At 40.8% G+C, this 20,480-nt stretch overlaps 1 protein-coding gene across 1 annotated transcript in view; it reads left to right on the forward strand.

The window, feature by feature from the left end:
- The first annotated feature begins 3,321 nt into the window (after positions 1-3,321).
- The window catches only part of Wbp1l (WW domain binding protein 1 like), a 55,321-nt gene continuing 38,162 nt past the window's right edge, over positions 3,322-20,480 (forward strand). The window contains exon 1 of the mRNA XM_047553168.1: positions 3,322-3,502. Coding sequence (XP_047409124.1) covers positions 3,416-3,502 — 87 coding nt within the window. The 5' untranslated portion in view covers positions 3,322-3,415. The remainder of the gene's footprint in view (positions 3,503-20,480) is intronic.

The following is a 20,480-nucleotide window of genomic DNA, read 5'->3' on the forward strand; positions in this document are numbered from 1 at the left end:
GGATCTATCTGGTCTTTGGCCATGGTGTGTCAGAGGGTATCACAACTATAAGAGGAAACTCTATGATGCCTGGGAACCAGCAATTACTCTAATTTAAGAAGAATCTACATCTGTAAAGTGGTGGGGATCGAACCCAGGCCCTTGTGTTTGTAAGGCAAGCATTCTACCAACTGAGCTATATCCCCATCCCTAAAGTATTACTTTATATGAAGAAAAGAGATATGTTAGGCTGGGGCTGTGGCTCAGTGGTAGCGCACTTACCTAGCACAGGTGAGGCTCTGGGTTTGATTCTTAGTACCGTATAAAAATAAAGATATTCTGTTCATATACAACTACAAAAAAATTTAAAAATGTTACAGAGACCCTATTTATATATATGGCATTTAAATCCTAATATATTAACTATCTGACTCCTACCTTGGAGCAGTATCTCTTGGAATATACATTATAGTCCCTGGAAAGGCTGGTGAAAACAGACCAGCCTGTCCCCAGAATTTCTAGTTCTGTAGGTCTGGGGTGGAGCCTGAGGATGTGCATTTCTAATAATTTTCTGGTAATGCTGATTATATTGGTCAGGGGACCAAACTTAAAGGAATACTGTTCTAAAGGGAAAGGGTCTTGCTCCCAGTGCTCAGAAACTGACTGTATTTTACTCTTCTCCCATTTTGAAGTGTATAATGCAGTGATTTTAGTATAGTCACAAAGCTGTGTAACCATCAACCCTATAATTCCAGAACAATTAGTTTCAAACCCAAACAGGTGGCACACACCTATAATCTGAGCTACTTGGGAGGTTGAGGCAGGAGAATTGAAAGTGAGGCCAACCTAGGCAACTTGGTGAGATCCTGTCTCAAAGTTAAAAAAAAAGAAAAGGACTGGGGATGTAGCTCAGTGACAAGTATCCCTGGGTTTGATCCCCAGCATGGTTAAAAAGAAGAAGAAAAAAATAAAGATTGCTTCTCACCTTGGTTTGTATCATTTTTCTGCCTTTTGAGTTGGTTCCTGTGAGATGTCAGAAGACAGTTAATGGTGCTGAAACAGCCTTGGTATGGGAAGTGCTAGTCTAGACTGCAAAAGGGTTAGTTTTTGCCCTGCCCAGTAGCTCTCAGGCAAAAGGAGAAAAGGATGGGACAGTAACCCGAGTGTGCCAGATTGAATTGGAATTTCTAATAATGATATCTGGCTTTTTTTTTTTTTTTTTTTTTTTTGTACTGGGGATTGAACTTGGGCTTTACCACTGAGCTACATCCTCAGCTCTTTTTAAATTTGGAGGCAGGGCCTCAGCCTTCCAAGTTGCTGGGATTCCAGGCCTGTGCCATGGCACCCTGGCCTTTATGTGTAAAATTATTTTCCTCAAGAGTGAAAGGAGTAGGGTTTATTTAAATGTGAATAGAAACAACTCTTCAGGGGCAACAGGGGACTGATAGGGTCGCCCTTGTGTAATTCTTAACAGTTCCTTGAGGCCAGGATTGAGAGACTACCATGAAAATAATTTGATTCTTGTCTAGTGTCCAACTTGTCCCCCAAAGAGCTTGATTTGTGGGATGGATGAATTTCTAAGAAAGTAGAGGTTGGCAAAAATATTCATTATTATTTTTAATACTTGGGAAAGCAGGATTGAGGTAAAGGCTGGGCTAGGCACATTGGTATATGCCTTGGTCTCAGTTGCTTCGGAAGTTGAGGCAGGAAGATTGCAAGTTCAAGGTCAACCTGGACAACTTAGCAAGACTTTGTCTCAAAATAAAAAATAAAAAGAGCTGAGGATGTAGTTCAGTGGTAGAGCACCACTCTGTTCAATCTCCAGTACTAGGGACAGAGGTGGGAAGGCAGAACTGTGGAGATTGTTGAGCTGGGTCAAACTTATTTCTTTACTCTTACCTGTTTCTCATTTTGCTTACATATAAGCCAAGTGCAACTCCCTCCAGTATCAGATATGAGCTAGAATGGGCCAGGCTGTAAAATTTTTGACAGGTTTTTGAGAGAAAATTCCAGGGAGCAAAATTCTTTGCCATGGGTCTTCATTTGTGAAATTAGTTTGCTTTCTATTACTTATTTATGAATGTATGTTATGGTGCTGGGGATGGAACATAGGTTCTCAAGCATGCTAAACATATTCACCTATTTTACCAATCTTGAGTTCATGGTCGAGCCTCATAAAGGATATTATAGGGATTTGATAATGAGAAGGAGGAAGAGGAGTTGGTGTGCTGTACAAAAGCTGCAAATCAGGCAGCAGATATAGATTCTGTATATTGTGTGATAAGTGTTAGTGAATTCAGAAGAAACAAGGATGAAGTCCAGGAATTTGTAAACAGGGAACTGTGTATGTAATGTATAAAGAAGTTAGTGAACATTTTTTAAGTATTCAGTGTGAGTGGAGCATTTGGAAAAATGTAATGTCTGGCAGTGAGATAAAAAGTAGATGGGGACCAGGTCACAGAGAGGACCATATTAGGAAGCTTGTAGGTAGTTGAAGTGTTTTAAAAGGGGAAGCCAGTCACGTAATAATACTTGGTTTTGTATGGTACAGCACTGTTGCTGTGGGAAGATCAGGGAGGCCATTTTTATTTATCCATTTGAGAACATGGATTGAAGCAATAAGAGGTGGATTTCTCAGCGATTTCTGAGGTGTAGTCATAGAATTTTGTCCCTGCAACTTGAGGGGCAAAACGCTATGCCTCGGGTGCAGCTACTATTTAATAGTGAATTCAAATGGACCTAAGTTACTTCTTGGGAGGTTTGAGTCTGGAAGAGGGACCCTGGTAATTGAGTTGTGCTTCAAGACAAAAAAAAAAACAAAAACCTCAAATATTTTTAAATTGCAGTTGTTTTCCTCTAAGAGTACTCCGTTACCATCTGGAAATAACTTGTTTTCAAAACATCCTTTTGAATTATATCCTTCCTTTCATATCTTTTTTTTTTTTTTTTTTTTTTTTTACCTTTTTGGTTGACCTGTGGAACCTAATATTTCCGCCACACTCAAAATGGCTGCTTTTGAAATCGGCTTTTTAATATGTTTTTCTGGATGGCCCCACCCCCTGATCATAGGTACTTCCGCCACTCTCTGCGGGGCGGGACGCATTTTACACAACCTCGCAGCCCTCAAGATGGCCCGGTTTCCTCCTACTTTTCATTGGCTGAGTCTCTCGGGTCTTCCTCGAGATGGGGCGAGACCCGTATTTGATCGACAGATATTTTGATCAATGGACGAAGATCAGGAGCCAATGAGCTACTGGAACTGGAGACCCTCCCCCATGCCTGGGAGGGTGTTTTGCCTGGGGCGGGGTGGAGCAGAGCCGGAAGCGGGAGGGGAGAGTGAAACAGGAAAAGAAGGGAAGAAGGAAGAAGAGGGAAGAAGAGAGGGAGGAGGAGGGAGGTGGCGGCGCCGTGGCGGAGGAGCAGGAGCAGGAGGGGGATGGAGAGAAGGCTCCTGGGTGGTATGGCGCTCCTGCTCCTCCAGGCGCTGCCCAGCCCCCTGTCAGTCAGGGCTGAACCCCCGCAGGTAAGGGGGAGGGGGCGTCCTGGCCAGACTTGGGGCCTGAGGGTCGTCGAATCCTGGGTGGAGGGATCTGAAGGAGTGTAATTGTCAAGAGTTGAGGGGTCCCGTGAGGGGCGCCATGCCTAGCGGGGACAGGAGCTAAGGGGGCGTCGCGTTTAGCTGAGGGACACCTGTGACGGTTTTGGTGGCAGGAAGGTGGCAGAGGCATGGTGCCAAGCGAATGAGGGCTCTTTGAGACGGCAGGTAGGTTAGGTGCTCTGGGGTGACTGTTAATTGAATGTTGGTGCCACTCTGGGGCATGTGAGTCTCATTAATGCCCCTTCCCAGCTAGTGTCCCAGGCAGCAAGGCTGTGTGCATGTCTGTGTGTGTGTGAGGTGGAGGGGGTACGCAGGCTAGTCTGGGAGCATATTTATTTCAGACTGGACAAGGGAAAGTTCTGAGGGCGTCTTGGCTCCATTTTTAATGGTGTATGGCATGGCACCTTGGTGGCAGTTGTGGGAGGCAGGACTCTTGGAAGGCAGGTGGGATGAAGTAGAGTGGGAACCCCTCAAGAGGAGGGGCACACTTGAGCTGTAAGAAGCCCTTGCTTTAGTCTAGCTGTTTAGGGAGAGGAAGTGACTGATGCTGATCTGAAGAAGCCCTTGCTTTAGTCTAGCTGTTTAGGGAGAGGAAGTGACTGATGCTGATCTGAGCCAACTCAGGCCTTTTGAGCAGAGGGTGGTTCTGATGCAGCAAATGGAGCACCCCAGCTTTTCTTGCTGGGTGGCTTGCTCTGTCCAGGCAGAGAAGCTTGCTTGTGCTGATTCCAGCTCCTGCTGGCATTTCGAAACCCTAATGGGAGCGTTACTCTTGGTGCCAAATTGGGTGGGGTGCAGTGGGGGGAATCACCCCTCCTCCCTTAAATTTGGCAAGGCTTTGTCATTTTATTTACTTCAATTTCCATTCCTTCCCGTCTTTTTAAGAAAGGCATCAGACAAATAGCATACAAAGAACGCAGTGGCAAAGGCTATACAACTTAGCATTTGAACTTCACGTTGTGATCAAGTGCAGAAACAGAGTGCCAGCAAAAATTCTTAATCTTTTCCTTAGAGTTTAAGGTCTGCCTTTGCACATATGCATTTTCTTCGGTACTGGGGATTGAACTCAGGGCCTTGTGCTTGTGAGGCAAGCGCTCTACCAACTGAGCTATCTCCCCAGCCCCACATATGCATTTTCTTTTGCCCATTACTGCTTAAGTGAGTTGAAATTCACATCACAAAATCAACAGTAAATGAACAGTTTGGTGGTGTTGAGTATAGTCACAATGTTGTGTAACCACCATCTCTATCTAGTTCCAAAACATTTTCATCACCCAAAGAAAATCCTGTCCTCCTTTCCTCCGTCTCCTGGTCATCACAAATTTGCTTCTGTCTTGATGACGTTACTCATTCTAGATATTTCATGTAAATGGAATCCTATAATATGTGGTTTTTGTATCTGGCTTCTTTCACTTAATGTAATGTTTTCAAGGTCTATCCACATTGTAGCATGTATCTCACTTCTTTTTATGGCTAAGTAATATTCCATTTTATGGATACACATTTGTTTCTCCATTTATCTGGTTAAGTGTTTAGTTTTTCCTTTGAACCTATATATGTGTATTAGAAATAGCAGGTGAAATAAATAGAGCTCATTTTATGACCTGGCATATAAACTTTTCTAGGACTGGGACCCTTTAGATTTAGCCTTCTTTGAGGTTCTTTGTTTTCCTGGTTAAAAATTATAAACTGGCAGGCGACATAAATTTTCTTTGTTGATTAGAAAAGTTATAACTCTCAGGACTGGCAAAGTTAAGAAGTATAGGTGTTGACAGAACAAAATATAGAATAAACTTTTCTTTTGCATATCTTATTTCTGTATCTGTGAAAGGCTGTTCACCCTAACCAATAAATAACCTTCCTAGAGGGTTGATTCGGGAGTTGGTAGATTTAGGGAGGTAGGAACTGGATCCACTTCTTTAGCAAGAAGGATGGAAAATGGCTATTCCTACCAGGTCCTGGAGCTTGGGAGGTGGTCAAAAGATGTGTAAGGAGCTCTTCAATGTCATGTTCTAATTACAGTTTTTTGATCACAAGCTGCTTTCTTATATTTCTGGCATTTCTAATACTTATTTTGGGGATAGGGTGGCTTTTGTACTTTGTTCTGTTGGGATGAGTACTAGCATTGACCAGTTAACATATTTGGTGATTACAGTTCCTGCAGAGAAGGGAAAATTTTTGTAATGAGCTACTGCCCTCTTCCTAATCCCCCTACATACTGTCATTCCACACCTCATACCCTTGTCTCTTCCTGTCCAAGAGTACTAGATATCTGTAATGAGGTTTGTGTTTTGAATTTTAACCTTTGGAATGGAAGTTACAATATAACTATTAACTCTGAATCCAACACAAAATAGTCAATTTAGTTTTGTTTTGTTTTTTGGCAAAAAAAACAAATAAGTAAGGAAAAAAAAAATCCAGAGACTTTTTGGCATAGAATGTAGTTCAGGTACTCACTGTCCTTATTTCAACAGTGACTTTCAGCTCACTCTGAATTGAGGACTTGCTGTACTCATTCTGTATGGAAAATGGTATGGGTACCTCATTGCATTTCCCCCACCCGCCTGAAACAGATCTGTTAAATATAATCTTTTATTGCATACACACTTAATATCAGGAGTATATGATATTTACATATCATATGGCTTGTTTTTCCTTTTACCAATTCTGCATTGGGACAGACATTTCTTGCCTTCCCGGCCCAGGAAAGTTCATTAACCTGGCTCTCTTATGTGATTAGAAACTTAGATTTAACTCTTGTATAGGTCACTGTGACTCACAGATATGATTCTTTGAATTTGTGAAGAATAAAAAAGCAGCAGTTTCTAAACAGGAAAGCCTTGGCATTTGTTTCCTTCAGTTAAATTATGGTTGAGATAACATAATTTTTTTTTCTAATGTTGTTTAGATTCAACAAGAATATTTGACTCTGTTATTTAAAATAAAATCTTAGTAGAAGTGTCCTTTTCCATCAGGTGCCCCAGCCAGTGGTCCGGGCACAACTCTCTAGAGATGCACTCCTTACCTTTCCTATGCCAGCTTAAAACTTTGAGTTGGATGGGGCCCCAGTTTCTGCTGTTTTTTTCCCCACCATACCCTTCATTTGTATTTCACCTTTACTCATCGCCATTGCCCCAGTTTTAGTCCAGAAAGCCTACACCATTTCTCTTTTCTTACAAATGGCATGTCAGGGCAATCACCATCATTCATTTTCTTAGTCTGCTTCGTAGCCCAAAGTGAGCATTTGTCTAAAATCAGCACCTTGAGTTCCTTTAAATCCTTGTAGAAGAATTCAGAAAATGGACATTTATTGAAATCTAACAGGCTATTATTGCTAAGCTCTGAGAATCATCAAATGCAAAACAGAATCCCTGTCCTCAAGGAGCTGGTAATCTTGTGGAAGAACGATAACACACACAATGAATTATAATCCAGAGGGTTCAGTGCTGAAATGGTAGTGCAAACAAAGGACAGTAGGAACAATTGATTTCACTGGGGCAAGAGGAAGATGGGATACAGTGAAAACTTCATAGAGGAAGAAGCTTTTAGACTAGACTTTTATTTTATTTTTTTGTTTTTGGCATTGGGGATTGAACGTAGGGGAATTTAACCGTTGACTCACACCCCTGGCCCTTTTTATTATTTATTTTGAGACAGGGTCTCCTAAATTGCTTAAACTGGTCTCAAACTTGGCGATCCTCCTGTCTCAGTTTCCTAGTAATGGGATTACAAGCATGCACCATAGTGCTGTTTCTTATCAACTTTTAAAAGTGTAGTTCAAATCAGGTACAGTGACCAATGCCTGTAATCCTAGAAACTCAGAAGGATCATAAATTCGAGCTAGCTTTAGCAATTTAGCAAGACCCTATCTCAAAAAAAAAAAAAAAATTAGGACTGGGGATGTAGGTCAGTAGTAAAGTGGCCCTGGTTTCAATCCCCAGTACCAAAAAAAAAAAAAAAAAGAAAACTTGATAAGGTTGAGTAAAATATCAATGGGCTAAGAAGGGGAAGAGTGTATTCCAAGGTGGAAGAATAAGGGAAGATGTATTTGAAGGTGGTACGTAGTCTGGTGGAAGCTTTGAGTGTAGGTGTGTAGTGAAATGAAAAAGTAGATGAGACTTGAAAAGGAAGCTGTAGTAAGAAGGTTGAGGATTTTCATCCATTTGTCCAAGGATGCATTGTCCAATAGAACTTTTCTGTGATGCTGGAAATTACCTCTACCTGTGCTGTCCAGTTCAGTAGCCACATAGCCACATCTGGATGTCAAGAGCACTTAAGCTGACTAGGATACATAAGAAACTGAATTGTCAATCATTTGGTTTTCTTGTATCAACTTTATTGAGATACTATTCAGTACCAAAAGATTCATAGTTTTAAAATTACATGAATTGTTTATTTTACTGTGGTCACAGAATCTTGCAACCATCACACTATCTAATTTTAGAACATTTTCATCACCCCAGAAGGAAACCCAATAGCCACTAGCTCCCCATTCCACCCCCTCTTCTACCAGCCCTTAGCAACCACTAATCTACTTTCTGTTTCTATGGATTTGCCTATTCTGGACATTTAATATAAATGAAATCGCATGCTTTGTGGTCCATTACTGGCATCTTTTACTTACCATAATGTTTTCATGGTTTATCCATGTTGTAACATATCAGTATTTCATTCTTCTTTATGGCCAATTAATATTCAATAGTGTAAATACCCCTTATTTTATTTATCCTTTTGTCAAATGGTGGACTGTTTCCACTTTTGTGCTAGTATGAATAATGCTCCTGGGAACATTGATATACAAATTTTTGTTATAGACATGTTTTCAATTCTATACCTAATGGGTGTATACCAGTTGGGGAATTGTTGGGTTGTATGATAACTGTAACTTTTTGAAGAACTGCCCAACTGTTTTCCAAAGTGACATGATGTTAATTTTTTTTTTTTTTTTTTTGGTGCTGGGGATCGAACCCAGGGCCTTGTGCTTGCAAGGCAAGCAATCTACCAACTGAGCTATCTCCCCAGCCCCTTAAATTTTAATTAATTTAAATTGAGCAGCTCCTTGGGGCTAATGACTACATAATGGACCATGCTGATTTAACAGCTTTCCAGTGTCGGGGGTTTGGTATAGTCTTAACATGGTGGTAACATCTTGGGCACTGAGGTCAGATGACCTGAGTTCCAAATCAGACACTACTCTTGAACAAGTTACTTAACCTCTTTGTATCTCAGTTTCCTCCTGTACTAAAATGAGAGTAATCTAAGGTGGTCATGAGGGGAAAAGATACAATGTATGTAAAGCTCTTGGAATATACTTAATGATTAAGTATAATAATTATCATTGTAATTGGTGCTCCTCAAGTGCATTGTGGTTAGCATGTTAGCATCAGATCCTAAACTGAGTTCAAAAACTGACATCAGGGAAATTTAACATAATTTCCTTGATTCCACTCTGTGCCTGGGCTTAGGTTTGTCCCTGTGATCTCTTAGCTGTGTGAACACTTTTCATGATGAACCTGTGTTTAGAACAGTGGTTCTCAATCAGGAATAATTTTGCCCCCTCCAGAGAACATTTGTCCGTGGTTGGAGACATTTTTGGTTTTGACAACTTAGGAATGTTGTTAACATCTGAGTGAAAACCAGGGATGCTGCTCAACATTTCACACTGTTCAGGATAGCCCCTCAACAAAGAATTGATCCAAAGTGTCAGTAGTGCTGAGGTGGAGAATCCCTGAGTTAGTGGTTCTTGTTCTTACCAGTTCCAGCTCATTATTGCAGTTTCAGCCTTCCTACCTGAAAAAAATGGTTTGGTGAATTCCATGAAATAACCTCTGACAAGTTTTAGGTAAAGTAGTTTAAAGCTTTAATGTGCTGAATCTCAGTGAGGTACTTTTCCAGACAGCTGTTTGGTCAGCCAACATCAAACATTTTGAAAACAGTACTCTGGTCTGTGGTTCAGTGAGCAGGTGAGCCTCGCATATTCATCCAGTCTTGAGTTCTCTTTCCTCTTGCTTTGATCTTGTGGTTTCAGTTTAATAACATAATTTGTTTTCACCCCAGTGAAAGCATGATGTCCAGTTCTTTTCTTTTTTCAATGTCTTCCATGTCCCATAACCAATCCAAAGGGAGTCATGTTCTTAGAACTTTTCCTTTCCCCAGTCCAAGTCTTGGTGCTATGCTCATATTTGGCCTCAAGAACACTAGTTTGCTCTTACACATACCTAGCCTGCAAAAATCATTAGGTGTTTTTAGGGTCTCCATGGGGAAGTTCAAATGTCCTGAACTGTTAGGGTTGTAGTATCTAAAAAGAGAGCCACCCTCTTTCATGTCCTGCAGTTGCAGTTCATCAGTGGGTGTCTGACACCAGCAGACAAGTCTTTGTGGATGCTATGGGTATCTTGGATGACTTTGGATTCAGAATTCAAACTACTGTTTGAATGCCTGGCCATCCATACCCCTGAGAGGGCCTCTTGCCTTCTTTTATTTCTTAAGACTAATAATCGAGGGGCCATCAGAATCCAGGTAGTGTGGTGAGTTGGGTTAATTCCTTGCCCCTAAAACCACTGGGGCCCATAATCCTATTGTTAATTGCACAGCCAGGAAGAGCAGCCACTGAGTGACAGGGAGCAGGGATGGTGGGTTTTGGTGCCCTGCCTTTGAGTGGCATATTGTAGACTAAGGTCTGGCATGTGATCACTCCCCATGGACCATGCTTTGCACTTCCACTAGGTGGAGCAAAGTTGGGGAACACCCCCTTGAACTCTGCATGGGATGTGAAAACCACAAATACAAATAAATCTAGAATGTTACAACCTGGGAGGTCAAGAAAGGAGAAACAAATCCCATCTTACTGAATTCTGTGGCTTGTTGATTTAATTCTGGGCTTTCCTAGTGTGGGAATGAAAGTAGGTCACCCTCTTAGACTTTTGATCACCAGTCTTGCACAGAGTGGGTTTTTGGGATACTCTGGCTTACTCAGTTACATTCCTATAGCTCTGATTTATTTGCTTTTGGTTTTCTACTTTCCACACTCTTCTGTGGGAAAACAGACAAGCTGTGTATCTTCTGCTTCTGGTACAATCATCATCACACTGCCAAGGCTAAGTTTTGATCCAAGATCTCCCGTGTTTTGAGGAATTTAACTTAAACTTGTTTTGGAAGAGGTTAAAATAAATGTAAGACATTGCAAGAATACTTGTGGCTTGGAAGGGTGGGTCCTAGAATGAAGTTACAAAACATGTCTATTTTGATTTTTAAGTATCTAGCAAGAGGAATCTTATGTTGTAACACTTTTTTATTACACATTCCCAGGCATGTGTTCATGGAGAAAATATTCATGATTCTCAAAATTCTCCACAGTGCTTTTTGGTTTGCTATCTCCTGATTTCTCTTCCTCATCTAAAATTTCACCTGGCAGTTTCATTAAACATAGAAACAACAAGAAAACCCCACAACTTATTATTTTTATTGATCTGATCTAAATTTTTTTCCCTTAGTGGTTCATTTGGGAGAGGAAGTTTATTTGGTTTTCTGCACTGGGATGTATGAATATTGTGGCTCTTGGGGATTTGAATGTAGAGTTGAATAGTGTGGTAGTTTCCTCCTGATTGTTCCTTCCTTTTTCTTTGGGTAATTTATCTTTAAATTTGCCAATCCTCTGGCAGAAAACCTGTTCCAATTCAGTTTGGTACAGGGTCTACTCTGGTCTTCCCATTTGCCTTCCTTAGAGTTGATTGCTGCTTTCCTTTGAGCTTTAAGATACTATTTACTTTTTTTGAGGTACTGAGGATTAAACCCAGGCCTTGCACATGCTAGGCAAGTGCCCTACCACTGAGCTACATCATCAGTTTTTTATTTTATTTTGAGGCAGGGTCTTGCTAAGTTGCCCAGGCTGGCCTCAAATTGCAATCTGCCCCAGCCTTCTGAGTAGCTGGGATTATAAGCCTGCGTCACCACACCCAGGTATCTATCTTTTACCTTTTTACATCAGTTTGTAGTTACACAAAAAGAAGACATGCTTATAACAGTGGTGGATAATACAGAAATCCAAAAACGTTTAAAAAGTGAAAATTCATGGTTTGATATTTCTCTTTGGTGGTTTTTCTGCCAGTGCTATATATTCATAGATATATTAATATAGTTAATATAATAGAAATAATTCACATACAAACAAAATTTTTGGTGTGGGTTGTGTTCTTAATTTCTTTGTTATTAAACAGAAATGGAGGGCTGGGGATATAACTCAGTTGGTAGAGTGCTTACCTCACAAACACAAGGCCCTGGGTTCAATCCCCAGTACGGGGGGGGGAAAAAAAAAAACAACAAAAAACCCAAAACAACAGAAATGGAATAATTTACATGTTGTGTTTTACAACATGCTTTTTTTTTCCCCCTGAACAATATATCAAGGACGAATTTCCATATATATATATATATATATATATATATATAGAGAGAGAGAGAGAGAGAGAGAGAGAGAGTCATATATGTATATATATATTTGACTTTTAAAATTATTTAACCACTCCACAGATGGACATAGGTTGTAGCCAAGCTTTTGCCATTTCACACAGTGTTTGGATGAGTGTTGTACCTATTTTTTTCTGAAGTTGTGTTAAGATTCCTGGGGCATGGAATTAGGAATTATGGGGTATCTGTATTTAAATGTAGGGTGTGTGCATTTAAAAGTTGGGGTACATAGTACCATGTTGCTCTCCAAAACGGTTCTGTCAGTTTACATTCCCTGTTGGATGTGCAAGGGCTTATTCCCCCCAACACCAGTAAGCTACACTTTACCTACGCTGTCCACTTACCCTTAAAGATCTTCCTCTGATTCTTAACATAGGCACCATGGGAACATTATGATCTCCTTCCTCCAAAGCATATTGTTCTCAGTTTGCTTAGCTCCCTTCTTCCTGACTCCACTTGGCAACTCCTTTTAATGTGGAACAGGGTTTGCCCAAGGGCAGTGAGCCTGTATCCAGAGCAGGCTAGAAAGGACTGCCCAGGTGCTAAGGAAGTGTTTTGTGGGCTCTTGGAAGATGTTAGGTCGATATTCTGCAGGGTGGCTCCAGTTTTTGTATGGCACCCAAGTCTTGATTGTGGGCCTGACCAACCACCTTTCTGTGTGTGGTCATCCTACAAGCAGGGAAGCTTACAAAAAGCATTGCTGAGTGGAGGCTTAGGAGACTGACTACCTGCATCTGAAACCAGAGCTTCTCTTACTCTCCATCTAACTTTGGACTAATTGGTTAACTTGGCTTTCTCATCTATAAATAGGGATAATAGTATCTAGCTTATGTGGTTATCATGGCAGTTTGTTTGAGTTAATACTTATACAGTGGAACAGTCCTCGCCACACAGTAATACTTAGTAAATGTTAGCTTTTTTTTTTTTTTTTTCTTTTTAAATCCTTTATGGAACTCTTAGGGCTTCCCTGAGCTCTGATCCAAGATTTGATTCCAGTAGAGGATTTTATTTTATTTAATTTTTTTTTTTTTTTGTTACCAGGAATTGAACCCAGTGGTGCTTAACTACTGGATCCTTTTTTAAATTTTTAATTTTGAGACAGGTGTTTATTAAGTTTCTTAGGACCTCGATAAGTTCCCGAGACTGGCTTTGAACTTGTGATTATCCTGCCTCCAACTCCAAATCCACTGCCTGGCTCTTTTCCCATTTTAAAGTCCTTTGACTGAAGGGACGGAGGTCTTTATGTGGGACTCCAGCATGTGATGCCCTGGGTAAAATTTTCCTGTAATGGAGACTGAGAGCATCCTGGCATTCTAGACCTGACCATTCTACCACCCAATCTTGTGACCGTGGACCAGCTAACCTCTCTGAGCCTCCTTATTTCTATCAGCATTGCCCAAGGATGCATTGAAGGTCAGCCATTTCTGTGATAAGAGGCCTGTGTGGCCAGAGAAATCTACCATTTCTTTTGAGGAGTTCATGTATGTACTTCTAGTTAAGCCTCTGAAGAGTCCCACAGTTAAGAAATTTGTTCTAGTTTCTTACTGGATATATAAGTTGCAAACATTTTCTCCCATATCCTTTCTTGATGGTGTCCTTTGAAGCACAACTGTTCTTAATTTTGATGAAGCCCAGTTTGTCTATTTTTTTTTCTTTTGTTGCTTGTGCTTTTGATATTTCTTAGTTCTTTTAAGGGCTCTGAAAAACTTCATATTAGTTTGGTATCATTGATTAGAATCCTTTAATTTTTCCCCCTATAGAAAGTTTTAAACATACAAAAAAATAAAAAGAAAGAATGGTATAATGAACTCCCATGTACACGCCTCTCAGCTTCAGAAATTTATCAAGTCATGGCCTGTCTTGCCTTAACTTCCATTCATCCCATTGAAATTATTTTGAAGCATGCTGCAGATGGCTATCGTTTTAACCATAAGTAATTAAGTTCCTATTTCTAAAAGATAAGCATTCTGTTCCTCAATATCACCATTATATCTTATCACAACCTAAAAAATGTACAGTTAGGGCTGGGGCTGGGGCTCAGTGGTAGAGTGCTTGCCTAGCATGTGTGAGGCACTGGGTTTGATCCTTGGTACCACATAAAAATAAAAAAGTTATAAAAAAAAATGGACAGTATTTCCTTAATGTCATAGGATATAATCTTGTACATAAGAATGTAAATATGACCTAGGAATAAAAATTGCATTAGAAAACTTGGTTAATTATAACAGATCTTCAGTTTTAATTTTTCTTTTTTCTTTTTTTTTGCAGGGGATGGGGGACTATATCTTGCTGTATTGTCCACCCTGGCCTTTAACTTGTGATTCTCTTGCCTCAGTGTCCCAGATCACTGGGATAATGGGCAAATGTCACTGTGACTAGCTTGTGGTTTTTAAGTTTTCATAAGTAATTAACTTTTGCTGAGTATTCTACTATTTAAGAAAAAAAAGTTACTCCCAACAGTACCCATCAATCCTCTGAGTATCAGAAATGCTCTTCCAACTTCAGCCTTTCTTGTTTTTACTTGAATAGGTCTAGAAAGGTCATAGCAAACCTTTCCCTCCTCCAAAACACCTCACTGTCATTTTCTTTGACCTACATATCCTTTTCCAACTGCTGCTTAGGGTATGCAGTGAAAGATTAAGTTAGGACTTTTGCCCTCAATTGTTAGTGTAGAGAGAAGTTTTGGAATAATCCTTTTCTTATCTCAGATTACACAGATGTTTAGAGAGACTTGGGAAAATGAAGAAACCCTGTCAGGGCATTTTCTCCTCTTTCATTTCTCCTGGGGCACAAGCCTTGTGTCTCCATCCTGTGCCTGACTGTGTCTGCCCTTAAGACAGTATTGGGCATCTCATGGCAGATGAGCAGTGCAGCTGAAGGGCAAATGGAACTTAGAATTTGGAGAATTTGAAAGATTGGAGAGATAATGATGTTGTGAATTCAGTAAGAATGATGGTTTGTTTGGTACTAAAGGTATAGGAGATTTGGGGTCAAACAGACTTCTGAACGGTGGGATTCTTCTGAGGTTTAACTGTATGCACATAACTTTCCAAAAGAGACACTTCCCTGGCCACATGGGCCTCTTATCATAGAAATCACTGACCTCTTGGAAGCATCTCTGGGCAATGCTGATAGAAATAAGGAAGATTAAAGAGTTTAACTGGCCCAGGGTCACTAGGGGTGGTAGCATAGCCAGATCTGGAATGTCAGGGTGCTGACATTCTAAAGGATAGTCTTCCCCCTGGGCATTTCTCGCTGGTGTCCTTTCCATTGAAAACTGTAGGTCTAGTCTGAGGTCACTGTACATTTTCAGATCTTTGGTGTACCCATCTGGCAAGTGGAGATAGTACTACTCTTGCCAAATGACGTAAGGAACAGCTAAGATGGATGTGAAAGTAGTTTATAAACCTTGAGTTCTGATTCAATTGAGTTCTCTCTCTCTATTTTATTGAAGTTTGTTGTGCTTCCTTTAAACAAAATCCTTGAGTTCTCTGTAAGGATAAGGATGATTTATTGTGTCTCAGGATGAGCTGTTCCTTTTCTGCAGTTTGAGCACAGTGAAAGACCTTGGAAAAACTTTGTTTCTCAAGAGTCTAAGAACTGTGGTTTTAGTGCAAAGCCATTGACTCCTGCCTGCTAATACTTTCAGGGGAAGGACAGTTCACTTTTCTCCTTGATGGTGATGACTTCTCAATGGCACTTTTCCTGGCCACTGCATGTCCTTTGCTTTAGTGCTATTCTAGTGATGAAGGTGTTCTTTTTAAAGATTTCCTGACAGCTGTTGTCCTGTGTTGCCTTACTTCCTGGGTCCTAGAAATATAGGGTTCAGATGTGACTGTGATTGGGCATTGTATGACAAATGGCTCAGCATCCCTTGCCTCTGGTTGTGATACCCTCTCCAGTTTCACTATATGTAGTCATCCTTTTACTTGGTGTATGGACATCTGTGTTTCAGAAGTTTCCCCACCCCTTATAGCCTATCATAGGAGTAAATTGTCTTAAAGTTTCTTTCTGGTGTTTTTGACCATGAAATCTTAGGCCTGGAGTAGATTTGGTTACCAACTACCCAGAGAAGGGAGGACTTAATATTTGATTTGTGTAAGATCCAGGAAATGAGGAAAGCATGGTGCCATAAGCTGTTTCCAGCTAGACCTTATTAAGTTTCACAATCCTTTATGCAAAAAGGCAGCTTCCAGGTGTGCTAATGGAGTTGTCTGGCAAATAGGAAACAAAACCAGAACAGCTTCATCTTGTTCCCCATAATCGGAAAACTGTTGCTAGGGGGCTAGATCATGTCTCAGCTCTACCTTGAGAGAGAGAATTTTGCTTTGGAGATAGTTTAAGTACGTTAAATTCTTCAGCTGAGAAATTAGAGATGCACAGATAATGAGACACGTGGAGGGTTTCCCAATCCTTGCATCAAACCTCCTGGTCCCAGGGTAATATGCTGGTGCTCTCCGATATTGCAGCTGTTTGTTAGGTTCCTGTGGCTGGGAAAATGTCACCAGCACTAATGTTTAGGGATTCACTTATATATGCTTCCTTTTGATGATTGTCTCTTTTGTAAAGTCTTCATGTCTTCATCCAAGATACAGCTTTGTCTTGAGGGCCTGCTTTGTGCAAGACATTTCTTGGTACTATAAAGGGGCCCAGAAGTGAAAGTTATGCATCTTGCCCCAAGTTGCTTATATTTTAGGAGATAGGCTTAGGAACAAATAACTAAAACATCAAGTGTGAAATGTCTCTACTAGTTGATGAGCCATAAGAAATAAATGAATTTTTCTATAAAAGCAAAACCAAGGGCTGGGGATATAGCTCAGTTGGTAACGTGCTTGCCTCGTAAGTACAAGGCCCTGGGTTCAATCCTAAGCACTGCCAAAAAAAAAAAAAAAAATGCAAAACCAAGCCAGGCACAGTGGTACATACCTGTAATCCCAGTGACTAATCCCAAGCTGAGGCAAGAGGAATGCAAGTTCAAGGTCAGCCTGGGCAATTTAGTGAGACCCTGTCTCAAAAAGGCCTGGGGATGTAGCTCAGTGGTAGATCACTTTTGGATTTAATCCCCACCTCTTCAAAAAAATTAAAAAAGCGCAACCAAGATGATCTCTGGACATCTCTGGCGACTTTGTACCCAGAGCACCCAGAACTGCTTCCAGGGACTCAGTGAGATGCCTGTCAGTCTTTTCCTTGGGTCAGCCACTATTGGACCTGTAGTCTCACTTAAAGTGGACCATGTTTCTCTTTATCTTACCCAACATAAAAGTACATAAAAGTAAAAAATGAAGTCAGATTTGGTGGAGGCTGTGAGGCCTACTTTTCCTGATGGAGTTCTCTTTCCAGGTTACATCTGGGTGTGTATTTTATAGTTGATGTGACCTGTATCCCTCATTTTATTCTTTTGGGGTTTTGTAGGTACTGGGGATTGAACCCAGGGACACTGAACTACATTCCCAGCCCTTTTTTGTATTTTTAACTAGAGACAGGGTCTCACTGAGTAGCTCAGGGCCTCACTCAGTTGCTGAACTGGCTTTAAACTGGCAATCCTCCTGCCTCAGCCTCCTGAGCTGCTGGGTTTACAGGTATGCACCAGTGAACCTGGCCCTCCACTTGTTCTTATTCCAATCCCACCCCCACCCCAGTGCTGGGGGTGGAACTCGGAGCCTCAGTTCATACCACTGAATCACATTCCCAGCCCTCTTATTCTAATCTTTAATTTAAGAGACATGAAATGTGTCTGGGGTTATCCCCGAGCTGTAGCTTGTTGATTTCCACAAAATTCTTGGCTACTTGCCAGTTTGGTTGGGATTGAACTGTTTACAAAGTAGGAAAAACAAATCTAGTGTTTTAGTACAAAAACAAATGAGGCTTGTCTTGTACTGGATGAAGCTCAAGGTGCAGATCCAGCAAGAGCCCATTAGCTATTAGCAAATCCACTGTCGGTGAGTTTTAGCAACTCCTGGGCTCTGTGGGATGGCAGTGAATGCACTATGAAGGTTATATTTGTGGAGTGATTGATTTTCAACTTTGGAAGGATTTTCTTGTTAAGGAGCAGAGAAGCAAGAGACAGAAACCTCAGGAAGCTGTTGTAAACAAGTTTTGGCTTCTACTACTTTTATTCCTCATTATTAAAACAAATTACTATTTTATGGTTTGAAGTATTGGGGATTGAGCCTGGAGGCTTTCTATTACTGAGCTATCTCCCTAGCCCCTTTTTAAATTTTATTTTGAGATAGGGTCTCACTAAGTTGCTGAGGCTAACCTCAAACTTAGAATCCTACTGCTTTAACTCTTGAGTTGCTGCGCGATTACAGATGTGCGCCACCATACCTGGCTTTTCCTCTCTAAAAGACTTGAGGCTGTACTATTAACATGAGTATCTTCCCTTTACCTCCTCCAACCCCTGCAAGTAGAATAAAACCAGCTCCAAGATTTGCCGTATTTTAGTGATAAATATAATCACAGCAACAAAATGAGGGTCTAAGTACTGACTTAAATAGAAATTCCTGTAGTTGATATTCATGGTGCTACTGTAATATTTTCACACATAAGAAAAATGTGCTGATAATTAAAATACATACATGTGTAGAGCCTCCACATTCTCCTTCCAACTATTCTTTGTCCCCCCATCGCCACAAGGTCGTGCTAAATTGCTGAGGCTGACCTGGAATTTGCCATCCTCCCACCTAAGCCTACCAAGTAGGTAGGATTACAGGTGTGTTCCACCACACCCAGCTCCTTTTTTCTGTTTTTCTTTCACATAATCCATCAATTGTTGTTTCTATACTTTTATCCATTGTTGGCCCTGCCCAGTGTGCTCATTTTCCCTAACCAAACCCTACATATCGTTCTAGTAGCCATCTCTTGATAAAACTTTCTTTGGCCATTCTATCTCAGCAACATCCCTTCTTTGCGCTCTTCTAGTGTTGCCATCTCTATTCCTCCCTCCACATTTATCATAGAGTGCCTATGCTTGTTTCTATGTGTGCTTGTCTTTTCTCCCAAAATGGGTAGCTAAATAAATAAATCCTCCAGGGCAAGACTGATTTGCCCGGTGTGGCAAATGAATCACAAATAAGGGGAAAGCAACTGTTACAATTAATATAAAAATATTATTTCATCCCCCAGCCTTTTTTTTTTTTTTTTTTTGGTGGGAGCAGGTACCAGGGATTGAATACAGGGGCACTAGATCACTGAGCCACATCCCCAGCCCTATTTTGTATTTTATTTAGAGACAGGGTCTCACTGATTTGCTTAGCCGCCTCCCTTTTGTTGAGGCTTACTTTGAACTTGTGATCCTCCTGCCTCAGTCTTCTGAGCCTTCTGAGCTACTGGGATTACAGGTGTGAACCACTGGGATTACAGGCATGTGCCACCGCTCCTGGCTTTTTTTTTTTTTTTTTTTTTTAAATTTAAGACAGAGTTTTGCTGATCCAGTCAGGCTGACCTCGAATTTGTAGATCCCCCTACCTCAGCCTCTCAAGTAGCTGGTGTTCGGCATGCCTACCATGCCAGGTTTAGGTGTGCATCCTTGAATGAGTTACCTAACTTTTCTAAAGCTCACATTTTTTGTTTGTAAAATATGAGATATTGACATCTGTTGGAATCCTTCCTTTCTGATTGTCATTGGATATATCACAAGTGATTTTATACTGTAGTTAAGGATTGTTTGCCCAGCCATCTTCCCTGAGACTCAGTAATAGGAAAGCAACCACAAGTTTCTTTATTGTTTTGTTTTCTTTCTTTTTTTAAAAAAGTTTTCATTGGTGAATTATAATGGTACATATTAGTAAGACTGTTGTTATAGCAACTTGGGTTTTTATGGAAGGCTTGTAGAAGGAATAAGCCCTGTGACTTGTAGAACTTCTTGTCCTGCTCAGAAAACAGAAGAGGTGTGTGTTTCTTGCCTCAGCAGGCTTACTACATGTCTGCCTTTGTCCAGCCCCAGGACATAGATGAGCTAGAATTCTTGGTTTCTGGCAACTGAGCAGTCCTTCGTATTTCTGCTTGGCAAAGTTCTACAAATTTTCATCTGGGTTTGGAATAGGACCCATGGCATTACCCAAAACTACTTCAGGATACTTTTATTGATATGAAGCTTCACACTCATGACATGAAGGTGCACTGTGGCACCTGGGTTGTTTAGAGTTTGAGTTAGTGTGCACTTCTGTCTGTCTCTCTCTTTTAAGCCAGAACTCTAAGGCACTTTAGATAGGTCTGTACCCAAAACCAAGGCAGATAAGAAAAGTCTTATCTTATTAGTGCTGTGCTGCAAAGCAGCCTTGACTCAAAAGTTCCTGAAAATAAAAATGACCCTAGGTCTGAAGATTATCTCCTATCTTCAGAGACTGGCAGTTTGCTGTCCTGTTCTGATGATACCCTCTTTCTTTAGATTCCTTGATTGCAAAATAAGATTCCCCCTGGCCCTCAGCCCTAGTCT

This window comes from Sciurus carolinensis, chromosome 5 (genome assembly GCF_902686445.1).
Source record: "Sciurus carolinensis chromosome 5, mSciCar1.2, whole genome shotgun sequence".
Taxonomy (NCBI): Eukaryota; Metazoa; Chordata; class Mammalia; order Rodentia; family Sciuridae; genus Sciurus; species Sciurus carolinensis.